This window comes from Muscardinus avellanarius (assembly GCF_963383645.1).
Source record: "Muscardinus avellanarius genome assembly, chromosome: 11".
Taxonomy (NCBI): Eukaryota; Metazoa; Chordata; class Mammalia; order Rodentia; family Gliridae; genus Muscardinus; species Muscardinus avellanarius.
The window spans coordinates 88,889,881-88,910,953 of record NC_137797.1 but is presented as its reverse complement, the minus strand read 5'-3'; the positions used below and the strand labels follow the sequence as shown (position 1 = coordinate 88,910,953).

Below are 21,073 nucleotides of genomic sequence, written 5' to 3'. Positions count from 1 at the left end.
CTGCAATAAAGAAGAACAAAATGATGTCATTTGCAAGAAAATGGAAGGACCTGGAAAACATTATGTTAAGTGAGATTAGCAAATCACAGAAGTGAAGGGTCATATAGTTTCTTTAATATGGGCAAGCTGGAGAAGTAATTGGAATACCAGAGGGACTCTAGACAATGGACGAGAAACCTCAGTGGAGTCAAGAGAGTTTCATTAATGGAAATACTACTGTAGTACAGATGTACTATGTGTACATATGTGAATATACCAACATCAGTCTCAGTACTTTGTATTGAGAAGGGGGAAATGGGAAGATGGGGAAGGGTACCATGTGCTTAAGTGCATGTATGTCGTCAATGTGATTTACATTATGGTATGAGACTATAATGTATCAATAAAAGCACATTATAAAAATAGTAACAAATCAGTTGGAAATCATTACCTAGAATTTATATATCATTATATATGTCTTTATATTTTTCATACATATTTTTATAGATATTCAAACTTTCTCATCATTTACCTATTTCTCAAAAGAAATTCTCTAAACACATGTTTATTTCAAAGTCACCATAAGGGGTATATTTGTAGCTCTTATAGGGATATTAGGACTTAATGGGTTAAATATTTCTGGGGTTCAGTTTGATTATTTCAACGCCTGCATACAGTGTACACTGATCATATGTAGTCTCTCTTTATCTACCTTTGCTCTCCTCCCGTATCTTTGGAAATTTTTGGCATATGTGTGATGTTTCATTGTTCAGCAGATACTTGCCTCTTATGGGTCTGGTACTACTGTGTGTGATTTAAGAACAACATGAATAATTTCTGCTTTGCTATAGATCACATCGCACACTGTGATTGTGATTAAGCTTTAACCAGGTTGTCCTGACTGCTTGGCTGGAGAGGGAATTTCAGCAACAAAGGTAGTGTCACAGTCACCTGGTGTGGTCACCTTCTCCAGTCCATACCAGGAGCAGGAAGATGTGGCGTTCTTCAGACATTGTATCACCAGATGACCTGATAGGCTTAAATAAGTTAGAGGAGCAACTATGTGTGAAGGGCTTTGAACAATGCTTGGCACGCAGTTATATGCAAGTTTGTTATAGAACTGAAAGTGAAAATCATGCATAGATTTTTCTGAAGGATTTGTGATGGCTCCTTGAAAGGAAGAAAGAAAAAAAAATACAAATGATTTCAAGTTTTTAATTTTTAAATTTTAATTTTTGTTACCAGCAACTGGTAGATTAGTAGAGAAAAATCAAGTTTTTCACTGAAATGACTGAAGGGAGAGTACCCTGCCTTCTGTTATCTCACCTCTCAGCAATGTGTTCCTTTCTCATTGTTTCCCTGTAATTCCTTCTTGTGTTCATGCTTTCACAATCTGTGTGTGTGTGTGTGTGTGTGTGTGTGTGTGTGTGTGTGTGTGTGCATTTGTATGCATTCACATGACTGGGGATTGAATCCAGGGGCAATTACCTCTGAGTTACACCCCCAGCCCTATTTTATTTTTAGTTTGAAACAGTCTCATTAAGTTACTGATAGCCTCCTAAGTTGTCGAGGCTGACCTCAAATCTGCTATTTTCCTGTCTCAGCCTCCTAAGAACTGAGATTACAGGTGTATTCCCCTGTACCTAACTTCCCAATATTTCTAAGTAGAACATATTTTAAATACGTTTTTCAACCCAGAATACCCCTCAGTTCAACCCCCAACACCAATGAAAAAAATTTATTTCTGCCGGGCATGGTGGTGCACGCTTGTAATCCCATTGCTTAGGAGGCAGAGACAGGAGGATCGCAGAGGTTCGTATGAGAGTAGGCATGTATTACAAACTGCCCAGTCATTCATGGCAACAAAAGTCCATGGTTTTATTATTTTGAAAACAAAACAGAAGAAAAAATCATGGATTTAATTTCTTTTTTTTTTTTTCAGGAAAAACATAAACAAGAATTGGAAGATATGAGGAAAGCTGGTCACGAAGCCCTTAGCATTATTGTGGATGAATACAAGGTAGATATTTGATTTTGTTTATTATATTAAACCTTGGAAAACTTTAGTAAAACTTACACACATAGGAATGTACAAACATATACAACTTATAGGCTTAGTATGTGGCCTTATTTTGGTTTTAGATTCTTTTCAGTATAACAACAGAGGTTCATTGAAATCATACTTGGTGGATAACAAGATAGCAATAGATAATTGTTTTGTATTTGTTTAACTTAGATTATTGGAGACTGTAATTCCAGGTATAGAAGTCTGAAGATAGAATAATACAGGGTATGCTTTTTTGTTTAAAATGTGGTTTCATCTCTATGTTATAGAAAAAAATTAAGGCATGATATGAACTTGAACAATAATATTATATATCCTTTTTATTTCTAAACAAACTAGATTTGATACCATAATAACTAATTATTATATATGTCCAATATCATGGGTGTATAGTAAAATTGATATGGTATTCATAATTATTTAAATGACTATCTTTTGATTCTATACCTATATAAACTTGATCATTTAAAACTACTTTCCGCCAGGTGTGCTGGCACACACTTGTAATCCACGTGCTTGGGAGGCTGAGACAGGAGGATCGCGCAGGTTTGAAGCCAGCCATGCTGGCTTAAGAGACCTGTTTCCAAAAATAAAAAAGTATAAAATAGGTCTGGAAGTGTAGCCCAGAGGTAGAAGGGCTTCCAGGAACTCCAGTACCACCAAAATAAATAAATAAATAAATAAATAAATAAATAAATAAATAAATCTACTTTACTTTCTAATTGTTTTCAACTTAAATTTTATATTAAATCATTGCTTAGTTACAAGCAGTGGGAGAATATATTCTTGCTGAAATAAAGCATTTCTCTCCAGAGGTTATCACTACTGGTGGCTTGCTGTGCATCTATCTAGAGGGGATTTCTCCATATTTATATGCATACAAGCTCATGTCATATTTCCTAGTTCTGACTTGCTTTTACAAAAAATGTTAGCCTGCTCAATTGAGATTTTTCTTTCTTCTTTAAACTAGTCTATTTGCCTTCAAGTTATTTTTATGGGCCTGGAAAATGGCGGCCGCTGCGGTCGCAGTGGTGACTGCGGCTGCAGCAACAATAGCTGGCGGTGGCCAAATAGGACAGGCGTTCCTCTGAGAAACTCATTTTTGTTTACTATCTGATTGAGACAATATATAGAGACATTTATAGCCATGACTTCCTAGCTAAAATATAAAAAAGAAGAGACGGACCAAGATGGTGGAGACGGTGGGGGCAACGGTGGCTGTTATTCGGGAGAGGTAGATAAAACCAGTCCAACTCACCTTGAACTGTAGGAGAAATCTCCCCCCTAAAAAGACTGCTCCTGCCCCACCTGCTCAGAAATTCTGGACAACATACTATGTAAGAAAAATGCTCTGGAGGAGCCAAGATGGTGGTGGTGGCAACGGACAGTATCAGGGAGAGGCAGGTAAGTTCATTCTAATCCACCCTGAACTTTTGAGGAAATCTCCCCGAAAGTAGACTGCGCCTGCCCCACATGCTCAGGAACTCTAGACAACATACTATATAAGAAAAAATGTCCGGGCTGCGTCAGATGGAGCCCTGCATAGTCAGGTCGGCCGGTGCCATGTGTCCCGGGAAACAAGGGTGCTCTTGGCCGCTGGGCTCCTCTGTGCAGTGCTGGGCCTGGGTGCTGGGTGCTCTTGGAGCAGCAGAACCCGCTCTCCATGGTGAAGTTGTAGGCCTCTGCTCTTGGCCAGGAGATGAAACACATTGCTACTAAGTACTTGGGACCCCAACTCCTGCAAAATAGACGTACTGTTTTCTTTTATTAAAAAATATTGAAGAGGGAGGAAAATGGCGGGAGCGACCCTGGCTGCAGCGGTGATGGTTAGCAGTGGCTGAATAATATATGCATCCCCCTGAGAAACCCTGGACAATATAAGAGAGAGTGGAAAATGGCGGAATTAGAGGCAAGACTGCAGCGCGGTGCTCGCCACTGCATGAAAATGATTTTCGGAGGGATATCCCAGAAGAGATCAGAAAGCAGACCGCTCCTGCCACCCATGCACAGGAATACTTAACAACAACATACTCTAGGAGAGATCAAGAAAGCGGCGGTGGCCAGTACTCAGGAGAGGCAGACAGATCCAACCAAATCCACCTGAATTTTTGAAGAAATCTCTTCAAAAGTAGACTGTTCCTGCCCCACATTCTCAGGAATTCTGAACAACATGCTATGTAAGAAAAAGGTTTGCGGAGACGAACCAAAATGGCAGTGGCAGCAGCCAGTATTCGGGAGAAGCAGACAGATCCAATCCAATCCACTTTGAATTTTTTAAAATATCTCCCCAAAAGTAGACTGTTCTTGCTGCCCATATTGCAGTCTCCCGGTGTCCCGGGAGACCTCAGCTCATGGCCGCTGTGTTCCTCTGCGCTGTGCCAAGGGTCAGGGTGTTCTTGGAGCAGTGGATCCCACTCTCCATGATGAAGCTGTGAGCCTCCACTTTCAGTGGGGAGATAAAACCCATTGCTACTAGAGAATTGGGCTCTCAGGTTCTACAAATGACACGTGCTGTTTTCTCCTACTAAAATATATGTGGAGGGAAAAATGGGAACCTCTGTAAATGTCACAGTAACAGGAACCAGAGCCTGCCAGGCAGGGAGGCCGGGTCTGGAGCCAGTGGACTGGGCCCAGAGCCTGGCACGTGGAGGGGTCAATTCAGTAGCTAGCAGGTGGGGCCCAGAGCCTGCCGCGAGGCGAGGCTGATTTAGGAGCCAGTGGGCCTGGCCCTGAGCCTGCCTGGGGGGCGAGGCTGGGTCTGGAGCCAGCAAGGGAGGGCCTGGTGCCTGTTGTATGGCAGACCTGGAACTGGGGCTTGCTTCATAGCAAAGGGCCAGCGGGTTTCCTCAACTCTGTGGCCAGGAAGCAATAGAAGCTGCTGCTGCCTCACCTAATCTCTTACCAGATTTCCAGATCCAAGTGACCTCTATTTAAAGAAAAAATTGGTTGTGAGTGGATCATCCTGTCAAAGTTACTCACCTTTGGCTTTCAGGTTTTCAGTAAGTGGGAATAAGTGTGGAGAAATAGAAGTTCTAATACATTGTTGGTGGGATTGCAAGTTGGTGCAACCACCTTGGAGAACAGTATAGAAGATCCTCAGAAGAAGGAAAATGAACTTACCATATGATCCAGCAATACCACCTCTGGGTGTCTACCAAAAAGAATGAAAACCAAAATATCAAACTAATGCATGAACAACCATGTACATAGCTGCACAGTTCATCATTGCCAAACTGTGGAACCAGCCAAGATGTCCTTCAGTGAATGAGTGGATTTCAAAACTATGGGATATGTACACAATGGAATTTTGCCCAGCCATTAGGGACCAAAAAATTATGATATTTACAGTGAAATGTCACAAAAATAAGAAATCAGATGCTTTTCTTAATGTGCAAAATATTAGGGAGAAATGGGTATAACAGGAGGAACTCTAGATGAAGAAGGGACCCTATAGAGGAACAATGAAGGTGACATATCTGAGGGGATAAGAGGGAGGATTAGGGAAACTCTTTAAAACACATGATGTACTTGAACATATCAAAGTCAATCAGGAAGCCAAGCATGGGTAGTTGGGAGTGGGAGGGAAGGGGTTAGAGATTGGGTAGGGGCTGATTGGGTGATGAGTGCATGTATACCCTCACAAGTTTTTTTTTTTTATCCCATTGAGATGTATGACTACAATGCATCAATAAAACTTTATTAAAAAAGATATTTTCGCTGGGCGTGGTAGCGCACGTTTGTAATCCCCATGCTTGGGAGGTGGGATCATGCAGGTTCAAAGCCAGCCTTGCTGGCTTAAGAGACCCTGTTTCCAAATAAAAATATAAAAATAGATGTCTGGGAGTGTAGCCTGGAGGTAGAAGGGTTTCCAGGAACCCCAGTACCACCAAAAAAACCCAAAAAACAAGATATTTTCATGGTAGTACATGTGAGCTTATTCCATTTTTTTTGTTGTTCTTTAGTATTTCACTGTGAGAATATATTAAAATTTGTCTTATGTGCATAGATTGACATTTAGTTTATTTTTTGTTGTTATTGCAGTAAATATAAAAGCCTTGATATAGGTACAGACATGTTTTACTGCTGATTAAACTTAATTATACTTGGCAGAAGTTAATGTGATTTTAGTTGATAATTTAATGTCAAGTGTTTTCTATAAGAACTCATTTGGATAAAATTTGTAAAAGAAGTAGATCAGGAATTAGTTTAAGTAAAAATTGCTTTTTGAGCCTAAAGTATTAAAAGTATATGCTTAGATATTTTGGCATGAAAAGCCATGTTTTTGACCATATTTAGTATAGAAGGTATTTAGGCAGTTAATTAAAAATGTCTGGTTTTTTTGTGTGTGGTAATGGGAATTGAACCTAGGGTCATTTTACCTCAGAGCTCCACCCCTAATCCTATTTTTTTTCTTTATTGTTTGAAATAGGGTTTCACTATGATGTGAAGGGCCTTGCTAAGTAGCTGAGGCTGGCTGCAAACCTGCATCCTCCTATCTCAGCCTACCAAGTACTGGGATTACAAACATACGCTACCACACCTGACTAATGTCTGGTATTTTATAACAGTGATTATTGGTACTCTTTATAATGTGAATTCTGCTATATACTAAATATAAAGTTTTTGAGTTTGGGGAAAGTTTTACATTGATACAGTTTATTTTGAGTTATCCCTTTCTCTGAGTCAAAGAGTGAAAAGAATTAAAATTTTAGACATATACAATTTAGATACATACAAATTTAGGTATATATATATAAATATATATATATATACACATATATAAAAATTAGAGAATATTTCATATTGTAGAAATAAGCAGTGTTTTCTTGGTAGATTACATGTCTTTATTATAAGTGTTAGTTTTAGTTTGTGGCTCTTTTTATTTAATTTTTTTTTTTTGAGGAAAACCAAATTATTTTTCTTTTCTTTTTTTATATAGTGGTGCATTATATTCATACATCATATTGGGGTAAAAAACTTGTGTGTAGAGACATGCACACATTACTAATTTAACCCCTACCCAATTCCCACCCCATTCCCTCCCCTTTCCTCCCTCCCTTGCTTAGCTTAGTGGTTGACTTCGATATATTTAAGTACATTGTGTGTTTTAGAGATTTTCCTCTTCCCCCCTCCTTTCTCCTCCTTTAGGTTATCTTGTTTGCTCCTCCATAGGATTTTCTTTTTCATCTAGAGTTCCGTCTATGACCCATTACTCCCTAACTCTCACATATTAGGGAAAGCATCTAATTTCTTATTTTTTGTGACTGACTAATTTCACTTAGCATAATGTCCTCCAGTTCCATCCATTTCCCTGAAAATGATGTAATTGAGTTTTTTTAATGGCTGAGTAAAAATCCATTGTGTACATAATCCACAGTTTTGTAATCCATTCATCTGTTGATGGACATCTTGGCTGGTTCCATAGTTTGGCTATGGTGAATTGTGCAGTTATGAACATAGATACACATGCATTACTTTGGTAGTTTGGTTTCTTTTCTTTTGGGTAGATACCCAGTAGTGGTATTGCTGGATCAAATGGTAGATTTGTTCCCATTCTTCTGAGGATTCTCCATACAGTTTTCCAAAGTGGTTGTACTAATTTGCAATCCCACCAACAATGTCTTAGAGTTCCCACTTCTCCACATCCTCGCCAGCATCTATTGTTGTTTGTATTTTGAATGATTGCCATTCTAGTTGGAGTTAGGAGAAATCTCAGTGTAGCTTTGATTTGCATCTCTCTGATTGTCAATGATGTTGAGTATTTTTTCATGCATTTCTTGGCCATTTGAATTTCTTCTTTTGTGAAGTGTCTATTTAGTTCACTTGCCCATTTTGTTATTGGATGCTTTGTTTTCTTAGTGTTGAGTTTCTTGAGTTCTCTGTATATTCTAGATATTAGTCCTCTATCGGAGGGATAGGTGGCAAAATCTTCTCCCATTCTGTTGGCTCTTGATGAGGTTCTAGACACTGTGGCTCTTTTTAAAACAAGAAAAATAATATATTTTCATCTTAGATTCAAATATTAGAAGTTCATGTGATAATTTTAATATATTTCTGTCCTTTTTTCTTTTTGAGACAGCAAGTTACTTTTCAGTAATGATGGGGAATTCATAAATCATTACATGTCTCAAAAGGAAACAAAAATACTGCATTACTATTGCTAATATTGAAAATTTATTGGGCTTTGTTTATTCCTTAGTTCATCATATATATATATATATAGGGGGGGCAGTACTGGGATGGTACCACCCAGGGACATTCTACCTCTGAGCTACACCCCCATCCCTATTTTTTATTTTTTATTTTGAAACAGGGTCTCAGTGTGTTGCAAAGGGCATAAGTAGCTGAGGTTGTCCACAAATTGCGATCCTTCTGTCTCAGCCTCCCAGATGCTGGGATTACAAGCAAGCGTGGACCACCATGCCCGGCTTTCAACATTTATTATTGACTGCCTTCTTTATGTTGAGTGCTGTGGTAGGTATAGAATTGAACAGAACATTCAAATCCTTGTTCCAGTGGATGGACTCATGATGGCTCAATTAGGTCCACTTCAGTTAGAACTATTATTGAATTTTGAATTTTGATCTTTTCCTAGGCTAGCAATAGCAGTGTGACACTAATTCTCTCCTAGTGCCAAGCTGCAGCAGGGAGCTGTAGCTCCTGATCATCCACATGGTCATGAGGGTAAACAACCAGTACTCTGCAGTGTTCCATGTTGCTGAGCTAGGATGTTAAATAGGTTAGGAGTATTGAATGCATTTTTTAATTTACCATATTTTAAGATTACATGGATTCTTCAGAATGTAAGGCCATTTTAAGTTGAGGAGCATCTGTATATATTCTACATTGTACACCCCTGTTCAGGAAGGAAGCAACCTAACTAACACTACAGCTTTCCTTGGCATGTCAGTCTTCAGGTCTTTACACTTTTATCAAGTGTTTACTCAGATATGTAACTAGAACAGAGAAATTTGCTACCATCCTACCAGTCTTCCTAACCTTAAGGCTTCTTACATCCTTCTGGGTATCTTAGATGAGATGAAATTATACATATTTTTCCTGTCCATGTTGGGTTTAGATATTGTTTATTAAATTCAATAATCAATTTATTAGAAGAGAAAAGGAGAAATACCAAGTAAAGTAAAAGAAGAAATGAAAACTTCAAAAAAGAATGCAGAGGAAGATAAATTATTTTATGCTAGTTTCTACTTTCAAAAATATGAAAATATATACTTTTCCTAATTTTTCCTACTAAATTCATATTGCTAAAAACCTCCTAGATATCACATATAAAACAGGCATGAGTCCCTGAGAGTTAGACAGAAGAAAGCACCCTGGCTAGGACCCATGTGACCTAAGTAACCATATTGTATTGGGTTCCCTGGCTTTCTTTTTTACTTATTTGGTCCAGATGAGGTGCTGAAGAAGTGATCTGCTCAGAAATACCAAAGGATACATACAAAAATTTACTCTATTTGGCTAAAAGACCAGGAAAGCCTCCATTTAGCAAGAATGGTAGATAATAGCCATTCTCCCATCACTAAACACCATAGAAAAAAAATTGAAACTAACCCTACCTCTACCAAAAATAAATAGCTTGTTAGAGAATTTAGACTTCAGTCTTTTCCAGGCTATTATGAGGTACCCTTTCTTTTCCTTACTGGGCTGATGGAGAAGGCTTTGGGGTAAAGATAGGACATTTTGTCCACACTGAGCTGTAAGTCCCCTTCCCACTCAGTTTTATTTTGGCCATGGGAGGAGATTAGATTTCCACCTCAGCTGGATTTGATGAGACACTTCTCCTCTCCCGTCTTGTGCAGCTATCAAGGGATGTGTAATGGGAATCCAGACTTTCACTATTAATTGTTGGTAATAGGGATACCCTCTCCCGTTTCATTTGAGGCTACATAGCAAGTAATAATGTGGCATCCTTATTCCTCATGGCCAGGGCGATGTCAGTGGAGGCTGAACCTCCAACATGTTGAGCCATAAAAGGAGGTCCTTGTACCCCTTGTTCTGTGCCAGTAGAGGCTGTGTGGTTTTGAATGTCTAACTTGCCTTGAGATTCTCCCTTTGCTCACTGTAGTGATGCCATCTCAGAGGCTGTATCCTAAAGTAAGATATTCTCCATCTGGAATTTAATAAAAACCCATTATCAGTTCCAAGAAAAAATCTCATGTTGAATGATACCAATGTCTGACAAGAATTTTATACTTCTGACAAAGTTTATCATAAAAATGGTCTAGCAAGCACTTGTGAACATACGGGAAACATATAGAAAAATAGAAAATTCCAAAAAATGTCAACAAAGCTCAGCATATTGGCATACACCCATAATTCCACTACTTGGGAGGTTGAAACAAGACGATCACAGGTTCAGGACCAGCCTCAGCAACTTAGCAAGACTCTTAGCGACCTAGTGAGATCCTTGCCTAAACAAAACAAAACAACAGAAATTGTTGCTATATAGCTCAGAGGTAGAATCTTCTGGTTTCAATCCCCAGTACCTCTACACATACACTATCAGCAAATTAATAGACTATATAAAGAACCACCACCAAGTAGAAATTTTAAAAGTTTAAATTATCATAAACAAAATTAAACAAAAACACAAATCTTAGGGATGGCCTGTACAACTAATTGAAGAATTAACAAAATATTTTATGAATTTGAAAATAGAGAATAGAAATCATCTACTTTGAACATAGATAATATAAAACAGCATTTAAAACAAATGAAAAGGGACTTAGGAACCTGTGGGATTGTCACAAAAACTTTAAAATTTTTGACATCATATTCCCAGAGAGGAGAGAAAGGTGAAGAAAAGAGAGGAGAGAAAGGTGAAGATTGAAAAAATTCAAAGTAATAGTAGCTGAAAATTTTCCAAATTTGGTAAACATAATGGGACCACATATTCAAGAAGTTGGGCGAGTTTCAAATATGTTAAAATCAAAAGAACAAATCAAGAACTTATGCCAAGGCACATTATGATGCTGGATTTTATATCAACATGATTGGGTCTGGTTACCCTATTTTGGTCACTTTTAGGATATTTCTGCATAAATGTGTTTTGGAATAAGAGTACCATTTAAAGCTGTGGAGTCTGGTAAAGCAAACTAACTTTCATAATGTAGGTGGTAGCATTCAGTTAGTCCAAGGCCAGTGATTGGCTTTCCTCAAGCCAGCTGGAAGGGATTCTGCCAAAGGGCTGACTCAAATGGTATCATCTTTTCTTTGGGTCTAATTATGACATTCTTTAGACATCATTATGACATCCTTTATGACATCTGTCTTTCCCTGATTCTGCAGCCTGCATCCTTCAGTGCATATTTTTAACTTGACAGAATTAAAAATTGCATATGCTATTTAATGGAAAGGAACCTCTATATTAATATACATCCTATTGATTCTATTTCTCTGGAGACCTTGACAAATACCTCTGTGCCCAACTTCCCATAACTAAAGAAAACTTTAAAATCGTGGCAGTAATCAGAAAAAGATAGCAATTTTACCTGTTGGAGATAAATAATTAGAATGATAGTAGGTTTTTCATCAGAAGCCACCAAGGCCAGAAGAAATAGAAGTATCAGAAAAAGAACTATAATTGATATTCAGTAAAAAATACTTCTGGAAAAAGTGGTGGTGGGGAATCAGCATGTTATCAGATTAAAGAAAACTACTAGAATTTGTCAAAACATATCTCCCTGAAATAATGGCTAAAGAAACTTTTTTATTTCAGTAGGAAAAGTAATACTTTATTTTTGGATTCTCAAAATAACAAAACTTTCACCAGTTTTTCAATATGTATAAAGATCTCTGTTTTCTGAACACATTATTTTAGATATATAGACTATCAGCAAAGGGCAACAATTCAATTTTATAAACGCACTAAAAACAGTAGAAAATAATGGTAAACACCCACTTTTTGTCAAAAGAATGTGGCAATATTGAATATATTCTTTCTAAATATGCTAGTGCCATAGTTTTATTTTTATGTTAAGTGAGATCAGCCAAGCACAGAAAGAGAAGGGACATATGTTTTCTCTAATATTCCCAAATTAGGAAGTATTAAGGATATCAGTGGGACTCCAGATAATGGAGGGGAAACCTCAACAAAGCAAGAAAGGAAGGGTAGGAGGGGAAGAAGGCTGGGGTTGATTAATGGAGGAGCTACATTCGAATATGTGCCTAAGTGTGAATGCAGCATGGTCAACCTGGACACTCACTGTTGGGAGTGGGAGGGGAAGCGGGGTGAGGGCGCACCAAGCACTGTGCGAATGTATCATCCATGTACAAATAAAAATAAACAACTAGCAATAATGAGAGATAATACACTCAGATTTTCTTTTTTCTAAAAGAAGAAAATTATTTTTTAAAACAAAGGAAATGATGAAGGAATCTGGAACACCAGAAAAGAACAAAGAGAAAAGCAAAAACAGGGGCAAATAGACTTGCCTTTGCCTTTTAAGTTCTCTAAGTTATGTCTGACTGTTGAGGCAGAAATTCCAGTGTTGTGTGATGTGGTTCTCTATGTAAGGGGAAATTTATAAAAACGTTACTGTAAACAGGAGAGTAAAGAAAATAAAAGGAAGCCAGGGTTCTGCAGTTTACTTGAACGGGCCAAATGCTGACACTAGTAATGCGGTGATGTTTTTGTTCTGAATATTCCAAATTACTCCTTTTTTATGTCCTACCCCATGATAAAGCTTAAAACATTATTAAACAAAGTTTAAATACAGGGTTCTAAATCATTAAAGCCATTTGGAGCCAGCTCACATTTTCATACATGTATTTCAGAAATGGTAATCAATTTAAAATTTAGTGGAAAATGCTTTTCTCCATTAATCACTGTGATTTCCAAGAACCCAAAGTAGTACCTAGAAATGAGCACAACAAAGTAAAGTTTCTCATGTATATTGATTTAAGGTTGGGTGATGATAATCTTTAGTAATCTTTGTTTTTACAGGTTTTAGATATAATTTCCTATCACAAAATTCCCAGATCATAAACTTCAGTAATTTTTATATATTCACATAATTGTGCAATCATCACCACAGTCTAACTTTAGAACATTTTCATAACCCAGATATCAAACTATGTACCTATTAATAGTGACTTTCTATTCCCTCCAACTATAGCCCTCTAGCTCTAGGAACTGTATAATGTCTCTGTAAATTCACATTTTGTAGATATTTGATATAAATACAATTATGTAATTAATAGTCTTTAGCTTAGCATAGTATTTTCAAGTTTCAACCATTTTTCCAATTGTATTAGTACTTTATTCCTTTTTATTGCCAAACATTATATTATAATGCCTATACCACATTTTATTTATCCATCCATCAGTTGATGGGCATTTTGAGTTGCTTCCACTTTTTGGCTATTATGAATAATATTACATGGATATCTGATCTTATTTCTCCTGAGTGCACACACAGTGTAATTTCTCCTGAGGGTAGAAATTAAAGTCATATGATTGCTCTATGTTTAACATTTTGAGGAACCCCTATGATGTTTCCAGCTGTCCCATTTTATATTTCCACCAGCAGTAATTGTTGGTTCCAGTTTCTCTGTATCCTAGTTTTCTATTTTCATTTAAAAATTTAGCCATTTTGGCAGATTTGATTTCACATTTAGATCTTTGGTCACTTTTGAATTAATTATTGTGTATGATAGGCAGAAGAATGCAACTCTGTTCTGCATGCATGCAGGTAGCCAGTTGTCAGCATCATTTATTGAAAGGGCCATTTCTTCCGTTGGAATCATATTGTTATCCTTGTTGAAATATCAGATGGCCATATATGTGATGGGTTATTTCTGGACTGTTTTTTTTTTTTTTTCAGCACCAACGATTGAACCCAGGGACATTCTACCTCCGAGTTACACTCGCAGCCCTATGTTTTCTTTGTTTTTGAAGTAGGATCTCACTAAGTTGTGGAGGGCCTCACTAAGTAGCTAAGGCTGGCTGTGAACCTGGGATCCTCTTTTCTCAGCCTCCCAAGTACTGGGATTACAAGTGAGTGCCACCATGCCCAGCTTTGACTTTCTATTCAACTATGTCCTGTCAGCACTATACTGTTAGATTTAAGTAGTGTTGTAGTATGTTTCAAAATCAGAAAGTGTGAGTTGTGTAATATCCTTCCTTTTCAAAATTATTTTAGCTGTTTTATGTTCCTTCCATTTCCACATTAATTTTAGAATATGCATGAACATTCTTAACAACTCCACTTAGGATTTTCATAGTTTTCTGGTCCACAATATTAAAATATTTTTTTCCTTTGGGTACTGGGGTTTAAATGCAGAAGAATTCTACTTCTGAACTAGATCCCCAGCCCTATCTTTTTTTTAAATTTTAAAACAGGGTCTAGCTAAGTTGCTCATCCTGTGATCCTCCTGCCTCCGCCTCCCATGGACTGGGATTTGTGTCACTGCACCTGTATTGAAATATTTTTATATTTATTTGTATCTTTATTTTTCCAACAGTTTTTAGTAGGCATTTGATTGTTGGAAGTCTTATAACTTGAGTTTTCTCTTACTTTCATATTCAGATTGTTCCTTGCTAGCATATAATAAGAGATTCAGTTTTGCAAAATGCGTTTGTATACTTATTAGCTACAATAGTTTTTAGTGGATTCTTTATCTAAGGAATCTTTCTTGCATACAGGATCATGCTATCTCCAGGTAGAGATATTTTTTATGATTGGCATTCTGATTGGGGTTAGATGAAATCACAGTGTAGTTTTGTTGTTGTTGTTGTTGTTTTGTTTTGTGTTTTTTTGTTTTGGTGGTTCTGGGGTTTCTGGAAGTCCTTCTACCTCCGGGATACACTTCCAGACCTAATTTTTATACTTTTATTGGTACAGTATAACTGTACATTATAATGAGATTCAAATTTATACAAACAAGAATGCACACATCACTTAGTATTCTCTCCATATACTCCCTTCCCATTTCCTCTGTGCCTATACATGTTAGTGAGATTGAAAGTGAAAATTTCTTGTATGGACAGACCTTATTTGGACTGTACCTTCCCCAAGCCTGATTTTCCCCCCTTCCCTCATTGCCTCCTCAAAACTTATCCACAGTTCTATTCTTTTCTTTCCTCATTTGCCTGAAGTCCTCCATGCTTCATATTTTTCTTCTATCTTTCACGTATCAGAGTAAACTTAGGACTCTTCACTTTCTGAGGCTGGGTAGTTTATTTAATGGATTCTTATATTGTTCTGAGGCGCTGTTAATTTTTCTTCATTATACATCTTCTAATTACATAATCTTCAATATTTCTTCAAATCTACCAATTTTTTCTCCTAGTTCAAACTTACTGCTTAATACCACTGTCCAGTTTTTCACTTTTGCTATTTTACTGATTCCTAAATTTCTCTTTGTATCTTTTAAAAAATTTTTCCATATCAATATTGTATATTCTGTGAGAAATATCATCATATTTTTCTTTTATTCTTTCAGCTTAGTTTTCTTTCTTAATTTTGTGCTTTTATTGGTACAGTGTAGTCTCACATCATAATGTAAATCATGTTGACAATGACAGCACATGCTCTTGGTGCCCCCCAATTTCCTTCCCTCTCAATACAGAATACCCACATTGGTGTTGGTGTATATTCACATGTACACATAGTCTATGGTAGTATTTCTATTAATGAACCTATGTCCTCCTCTCCACTCCTACCCTTATATCTTATTCCTGGCTGCCCTGAGGTATTCCCTCATCATCTAAAGGCTCTCTTGTATCCCAATTACTCCCTATCCTGCACATATTAAAGAAAACATATGTCTCTTCACTCTCTGTGATTGACAAATCTCACTTAGCATAATTTTTTTCTAGGTCCTTTCAGTTTCTTTCAAATGATTTTTTAAATTTTTATTTATTGCTGAGTAGAATTTAATTTTGTGTATTTTTCATAATTTTGTAATCCATTCATCTGTGGATGGACACCTTGATTAGTACCCTAGTTTGACTATTGCGAATTGTGCTGCTATGAACATGGATATAGCATATATTACTGTAGTTCTCTGGTTTCAACCCCTTTGGAAAGATACCCAAGTAGTGGTATGGAGAAATCATATGGTAGATCCATTCCCAGTTTTCTCAGGACTCTCCACACTGATCTTCATATTGGCTGAATGCGTTTGCAATCCCACCACCAATGTAGAAGAGTTTCCCACATCCTTACTAACATTTATTGTTATTTTACTTTTTTATGATTGGCATTCTGATTGGGGTTAGATGAAATCACAGTGTAGTATTTTTTTTTTTTTTTTTTTTTGTTTTGGTGGTACTGGGGTTTCTGGAAGTCCTTTTACCTCTGGGATACATTCCCAGACCTAATTTTTATATTTTTATTTGGAAACAGGGTCTCAAGCCAGCGCAGCTGGCTTTGAACCTGCGCGATCCTCCTGTCTCTGCCTCCCAAGCATGGGGATTACAAGCGTACGCCACCACACCTGGCCACAGTGTAGTTTTGATTTGTATCTCCCTGATTGGTAATGAGGATGACCGTTTTTTATGTATCTTTTGGCCCTTTGTATCTCCTCTTTTGTGAAATGTCTATTCAGTTTTGTTGCTCAATTCTTGATTAGGTTATTTGTTTTCCTTGTGTGAAGTTTTTTAAGTTCTTTTTTATATTCTAGATATTAGACCTCTGTCAGAGGGATAGGTGGTAAAGATCTTCTCCTATTCAATAGGCTTTCTCTTTTGACTCTAACCAGAGATAAAATACCTCTACAATGAAAATTATAAACACTAAAGAAAGAAATTGAAGACCTCGGAAGATGGAAAGATCTCTCTTGCTCTTGGATAGGCAGAATAAATATCATCAAAATGGCCATTCTAAAAAAGTGATCTACAGAATCAATGTAGTACCTATCAAAATACCAATGGCAATCTTCAAAGACCTAGAAAAATCAGTCATAAACTTTATATGGAGACACAAAAGACCCAGAACAGCCAAAGCAATTCTCATTAACAAGAACCATGCAGGAGGCATCACAATTCATGACTTCAAATTATACTACAAAACTTTAGTAATAGCCGGACGTGGTGGCGCATGCTTGTAATCCCCACACTTGGGAGGCTGAGACAGGAGGAATGTACAGGTTCGAAGCCAGTCGCATCTACTTAGTGAGGCTCTTAGTAACTTAGTGAGACTCTGTTTCCAAATATAAAATAGGCCTGGGAGTATAGCCCAGAGGTAAAAGGGCTTTCAGGAACCCAGTACCACCAAAAAAAAAAAAAAATCAGTGCTTTGAATTTTTTGTCTGCTAAGTCTGACATCTACATTCTGTCAGAAAAAGTATCTGTTTTCTCTTATTTTTCCCTATGTGTAGGGATATTGTCCTATTTTTTCCATATCTCTGTGTGTGTGTGTGTGTGTGTGTGTGTGTGTGTGTATGTGTAAAACTCAGTACTATAGATAATATACTGTAGTAGTACATACTAATCTCTGCCCCTTATTGTTTTGTTGTTTGTTTGCTTAATTATTTAATGACTTGGCTGGAAGAGTTTGGTATAGTGTGTTTTTCTCACATTGTACTTACTCAGATTTTGCTCTTGGGCAGGCTCAGTCTTGGTTTAATATTTTGTGTTTAATATTTATGATTACCACAAAGACTCTTTCTGGCTCTTTTCATGCTCTCCCTGTTGAGTTTCTGATATATCTTAATGTGTTTTTAAATACCTTGATATCAGCTCCTTTTAATTTCTAACTAATCTATTGCTTTTGATCATGCCCTAGAGCATCGTCTACTCCACATTTTGTTTTTGTGTATGGCACTGGGGATTGAACCCAGGAGCATTCTACCTCCAAGCTATAACCACAGCCCTTTTATTATTTTTATTTTGAAACAGGGTTTCACTAAGTTGTAGATGGCTTCACTATGTCCCTGAAGCTAGCTGCAAATCTGCGATCTTCCTATCTCAGCCCCCCAACTTACTGGGATTATAAGCGTGAGCAACCATGCCCGGCTTTCCACATTCTGATCTAATAATAGTCATCCCCATTGGGAAGGGTAATATTTGAGGCTTTCTGTAAGCCTTCCTTATTAGAAAGCATCTACGCTATGTCTAGGCACTGTTAAGACTAGGACAGTCATTTTGTTCATCTTTGATTTCCTAACCAAATCTTCCTTTTGGAGCTGGAACTATTGTTAGTAAAAGAGGACAGGCCACATGGCTTACCTCGCACAGATCTTTTGCAATTCACACCTTGGAGATGAGATTGTCCAGTTTTATAACTGGCAAATCTCCATGGAATAGGTTTTCTGCTTCAGGAAACTAAGATAAGTAGAAAGTGACACTTGTCTGCAGAGGCCACAACAGCAGGCCATTCACAATACAGAATTTTGTGTGAAGGGAGGATTGCATTCTTTATCAGCTACCCAATCCAGAACCTCCCTGCATAGCAGGAGTTAAACATGGCAGACTGGGTGCATGTTGCTATTGCATGGTCTAAGCTTTCTATAGCATCAAGGTATAGAAAAGGATATGCTAATGTTTCTCATCTACTGAAAGCATCATACTCTTCTATACTAGCATGTTGGGGGAGATGGAAACTGCCCACTGAGAGCCCGTGGAAACTATGCTTTAGTAAGACCAGGCCAGGAATGTCTGAAGTCCCTAGCTTGAGAATCATAGCCTTCTAGTAATCTTGTCAAATTTCTATACATTGTATTGAATAAATGCATCTTAATTTTTTATAAATTCTTTTACCAATTTGCAGAAATCTTGATTATTTCGCTAATTTGGCCTAACTTCAAAGAGCTCTCTCTTTCTCTCTGGGGTAAAAGTTTCCCCTAACTCTTCACTTTGCCATTTAAAAAATCACACCTTTCCCTTCTTCTTTCCGTTAATCCAAATTAAAATGATAGTTACTCAGTTACATATGTTCTTTTCATTTCAATAATAACTATTCAGGAAATAATAGAAACTTGAGGTCATGTTATTTTTATTCTTACTATATTGACAAGAGTTTAAGATTTATTTATATTCTTCTGTTTTATAAAAGTACATCAACCATTGGATCTTTGCTAATTTCCTTCTATAATTCTTTTTATAAAAAATGCGATTGTTCTTTTTACACAAATGATTTCTGAGATTATACAATTTTAATGCTTTAGGTTAAGTTTTGAGATTTTAATTAAAAAATTAAATTATAATGAATTACAAATATCAATTTAAACCTTAATAATCAAAGTACCTTTCTTTTTTTTTCAACATAGATGATGAGATATAGAGTAAACACTAAGTTTTGCTAATTTTTGTTAGCCTATCATGTATGCTTAACACCATTCAAATAAAATACCACTTTTAAAGCTTCCAAACCATTTGATGAGCAGTTTCTGAGTTAAGAATAGAAAAAAAAACATGTTATGATTTAACCTTTTCATGAAAAATTGAAATTTCAGATTCGTCTTGCATTAGTCCTATATTTAAGAGCTTAACTACCCTTTTCAAATTGGATTTTTGTTTCCTTTGAGTAGTAACTCTTTTTTCACACACTTTGAGTCATCTACTGCAGGAGCTTCCCAGAGAAGATCTACAATCCAATCCCATGTATAAACAACTATAAGATTTAAAGTTTTTCTCTATTATTCGTCCTAATATTTACCTTATTATCTCTTTAGTTATTATGTGTAACATTTTATGTACTTCTTTATGATTACTTGAAGGAATGTTCCATGTCTGCCAAAATTTCTACTTTGAGTCTGCTAAATACTTTTATTTTTAGAGCTTACTGACTATGAGACTTGATTTTTAATTTAACATAGACTTGGATCAGAAATCCATCTCTGTTATTTACTAACTGTGTAACCTTGGGCAAATTGTTAAAGTATGGTTTTAGTTTCTTAATCAGTAAATGAGAGAATAAACTATGGAATGTGTTCATAGAATTTTAGCCATTTAGTTAAAAGAAATACTGTATTTCTAATCATTAAGTCTTTGATAAATATTAGCACTATTATACCTAGCTCATAACTTTTATAAACAGCAATTGCAACACTTTCTCGGTATCTTACTTAGTCTACACTTTCTCAGAATGCTTACTCAGTCTACTTCTCAACATCATTCATAATGGAATCTTGTTGCAATCCTTTTTGAAATATTCACTTAAATGATGGGAATGGTGGCTCAGCCTGTGTAATACTGGGCCTCTTGTTTAAAAGCCAGCATTCTGTTGTTCATTTTCAAAATAAATAGTTCACTGCAAAATGATGAAAAGGACATATGAAATTCTGTTGAAGTTTAGAAGAAAACAAAGCTAAAACAAACCTAACATGCTACTTATGCCAACTTTTCTCATAATGTTTACTTAATTTCGCTTATTTCTATTTCTTTTATGTCATGATTTTTAAAATCTTTTCTTTCAAAAATTAACAACAGTAAAATAAATGTAGAACTTGGACATCTTCCCACATGCATGCTATATCTAATATTGTTTACCACAACAATGTAAGAATATTTCTTTTCCTGTTTAACTGAGCTTTTTTTCCCCCTTGAAATGGTCATTTTCTAGTAATGGCTGAGGCTTCACTAGTTATTGACGTGTGTGTGCAGTTTTCTCTATCTTGTATCACTATACAGCACATAAAGTGTCTTCTCTTGAGATAGTAGGTAGTTACATTAGTGTGATGCGTTTTTGCTTTAAGGGTTTTTCTGTTGTTGCCATTGATAGGGGACCTAACCTATTTGCTTTTCAGCTTTGACCACACATAATAAATTACTTCTGTTGCTATAATAGAAACATATACCCAAACAGGTTTCTTCTTTGAAAGTTCTAAATCTATAGGTATAGATAGGATCTTGGTATCTGTATTTCTTTTAAAGTTCTCTAAGTTTTTTTTGTTGTTGTTATTTCAAAGAAATTATTAACCATTGTCTTATTCCTTCAAGGTTTTTTTTTTAAAGTAGACAAATAATTTTATTTTGTGCACGCAAATACATGTTAATTGCTGCACTCTTTTTCATTAATTTTCTTTCAAACACTGAAAATCATGATGCTCTTGTTTTGTGAA

At 36.4% G+C, this 21,073-nt stretch overlaps 1 protein-coding gene across 7 annotated transcripts in view; it reads left to right on the top strand.

Annotated features, from left to right (window-relative positions):
- CCDC91 (coiled-coil domain containing 91) overlaps nt 1–21,073 on the top strand; it is a gene marked incomplete at both ends in the record, with an annotated part of 275,982 nt that overhangs the window by 73,684 nt on the left and 181,225 nt on the right. For 6 of the 7 annotated variants that reach the window (XM_080705459.1, XM_080705458.1, XM_080705457.1 and 3 more), the window contains one exon: nt 1,922–1,999. The exons of the other annotated variant lie outside the window; for it this stretch is intronic. In XM_080705459.1, the coding sequence (XP_080561585.1) occupies nt 1,922–1,999 (78 nt within the window). The remainder of the gene's footprint in view (nt 1–1,921; nt 2,000–21,073) is intronic. 7 annotated transcript variants of the gene reach the window in all.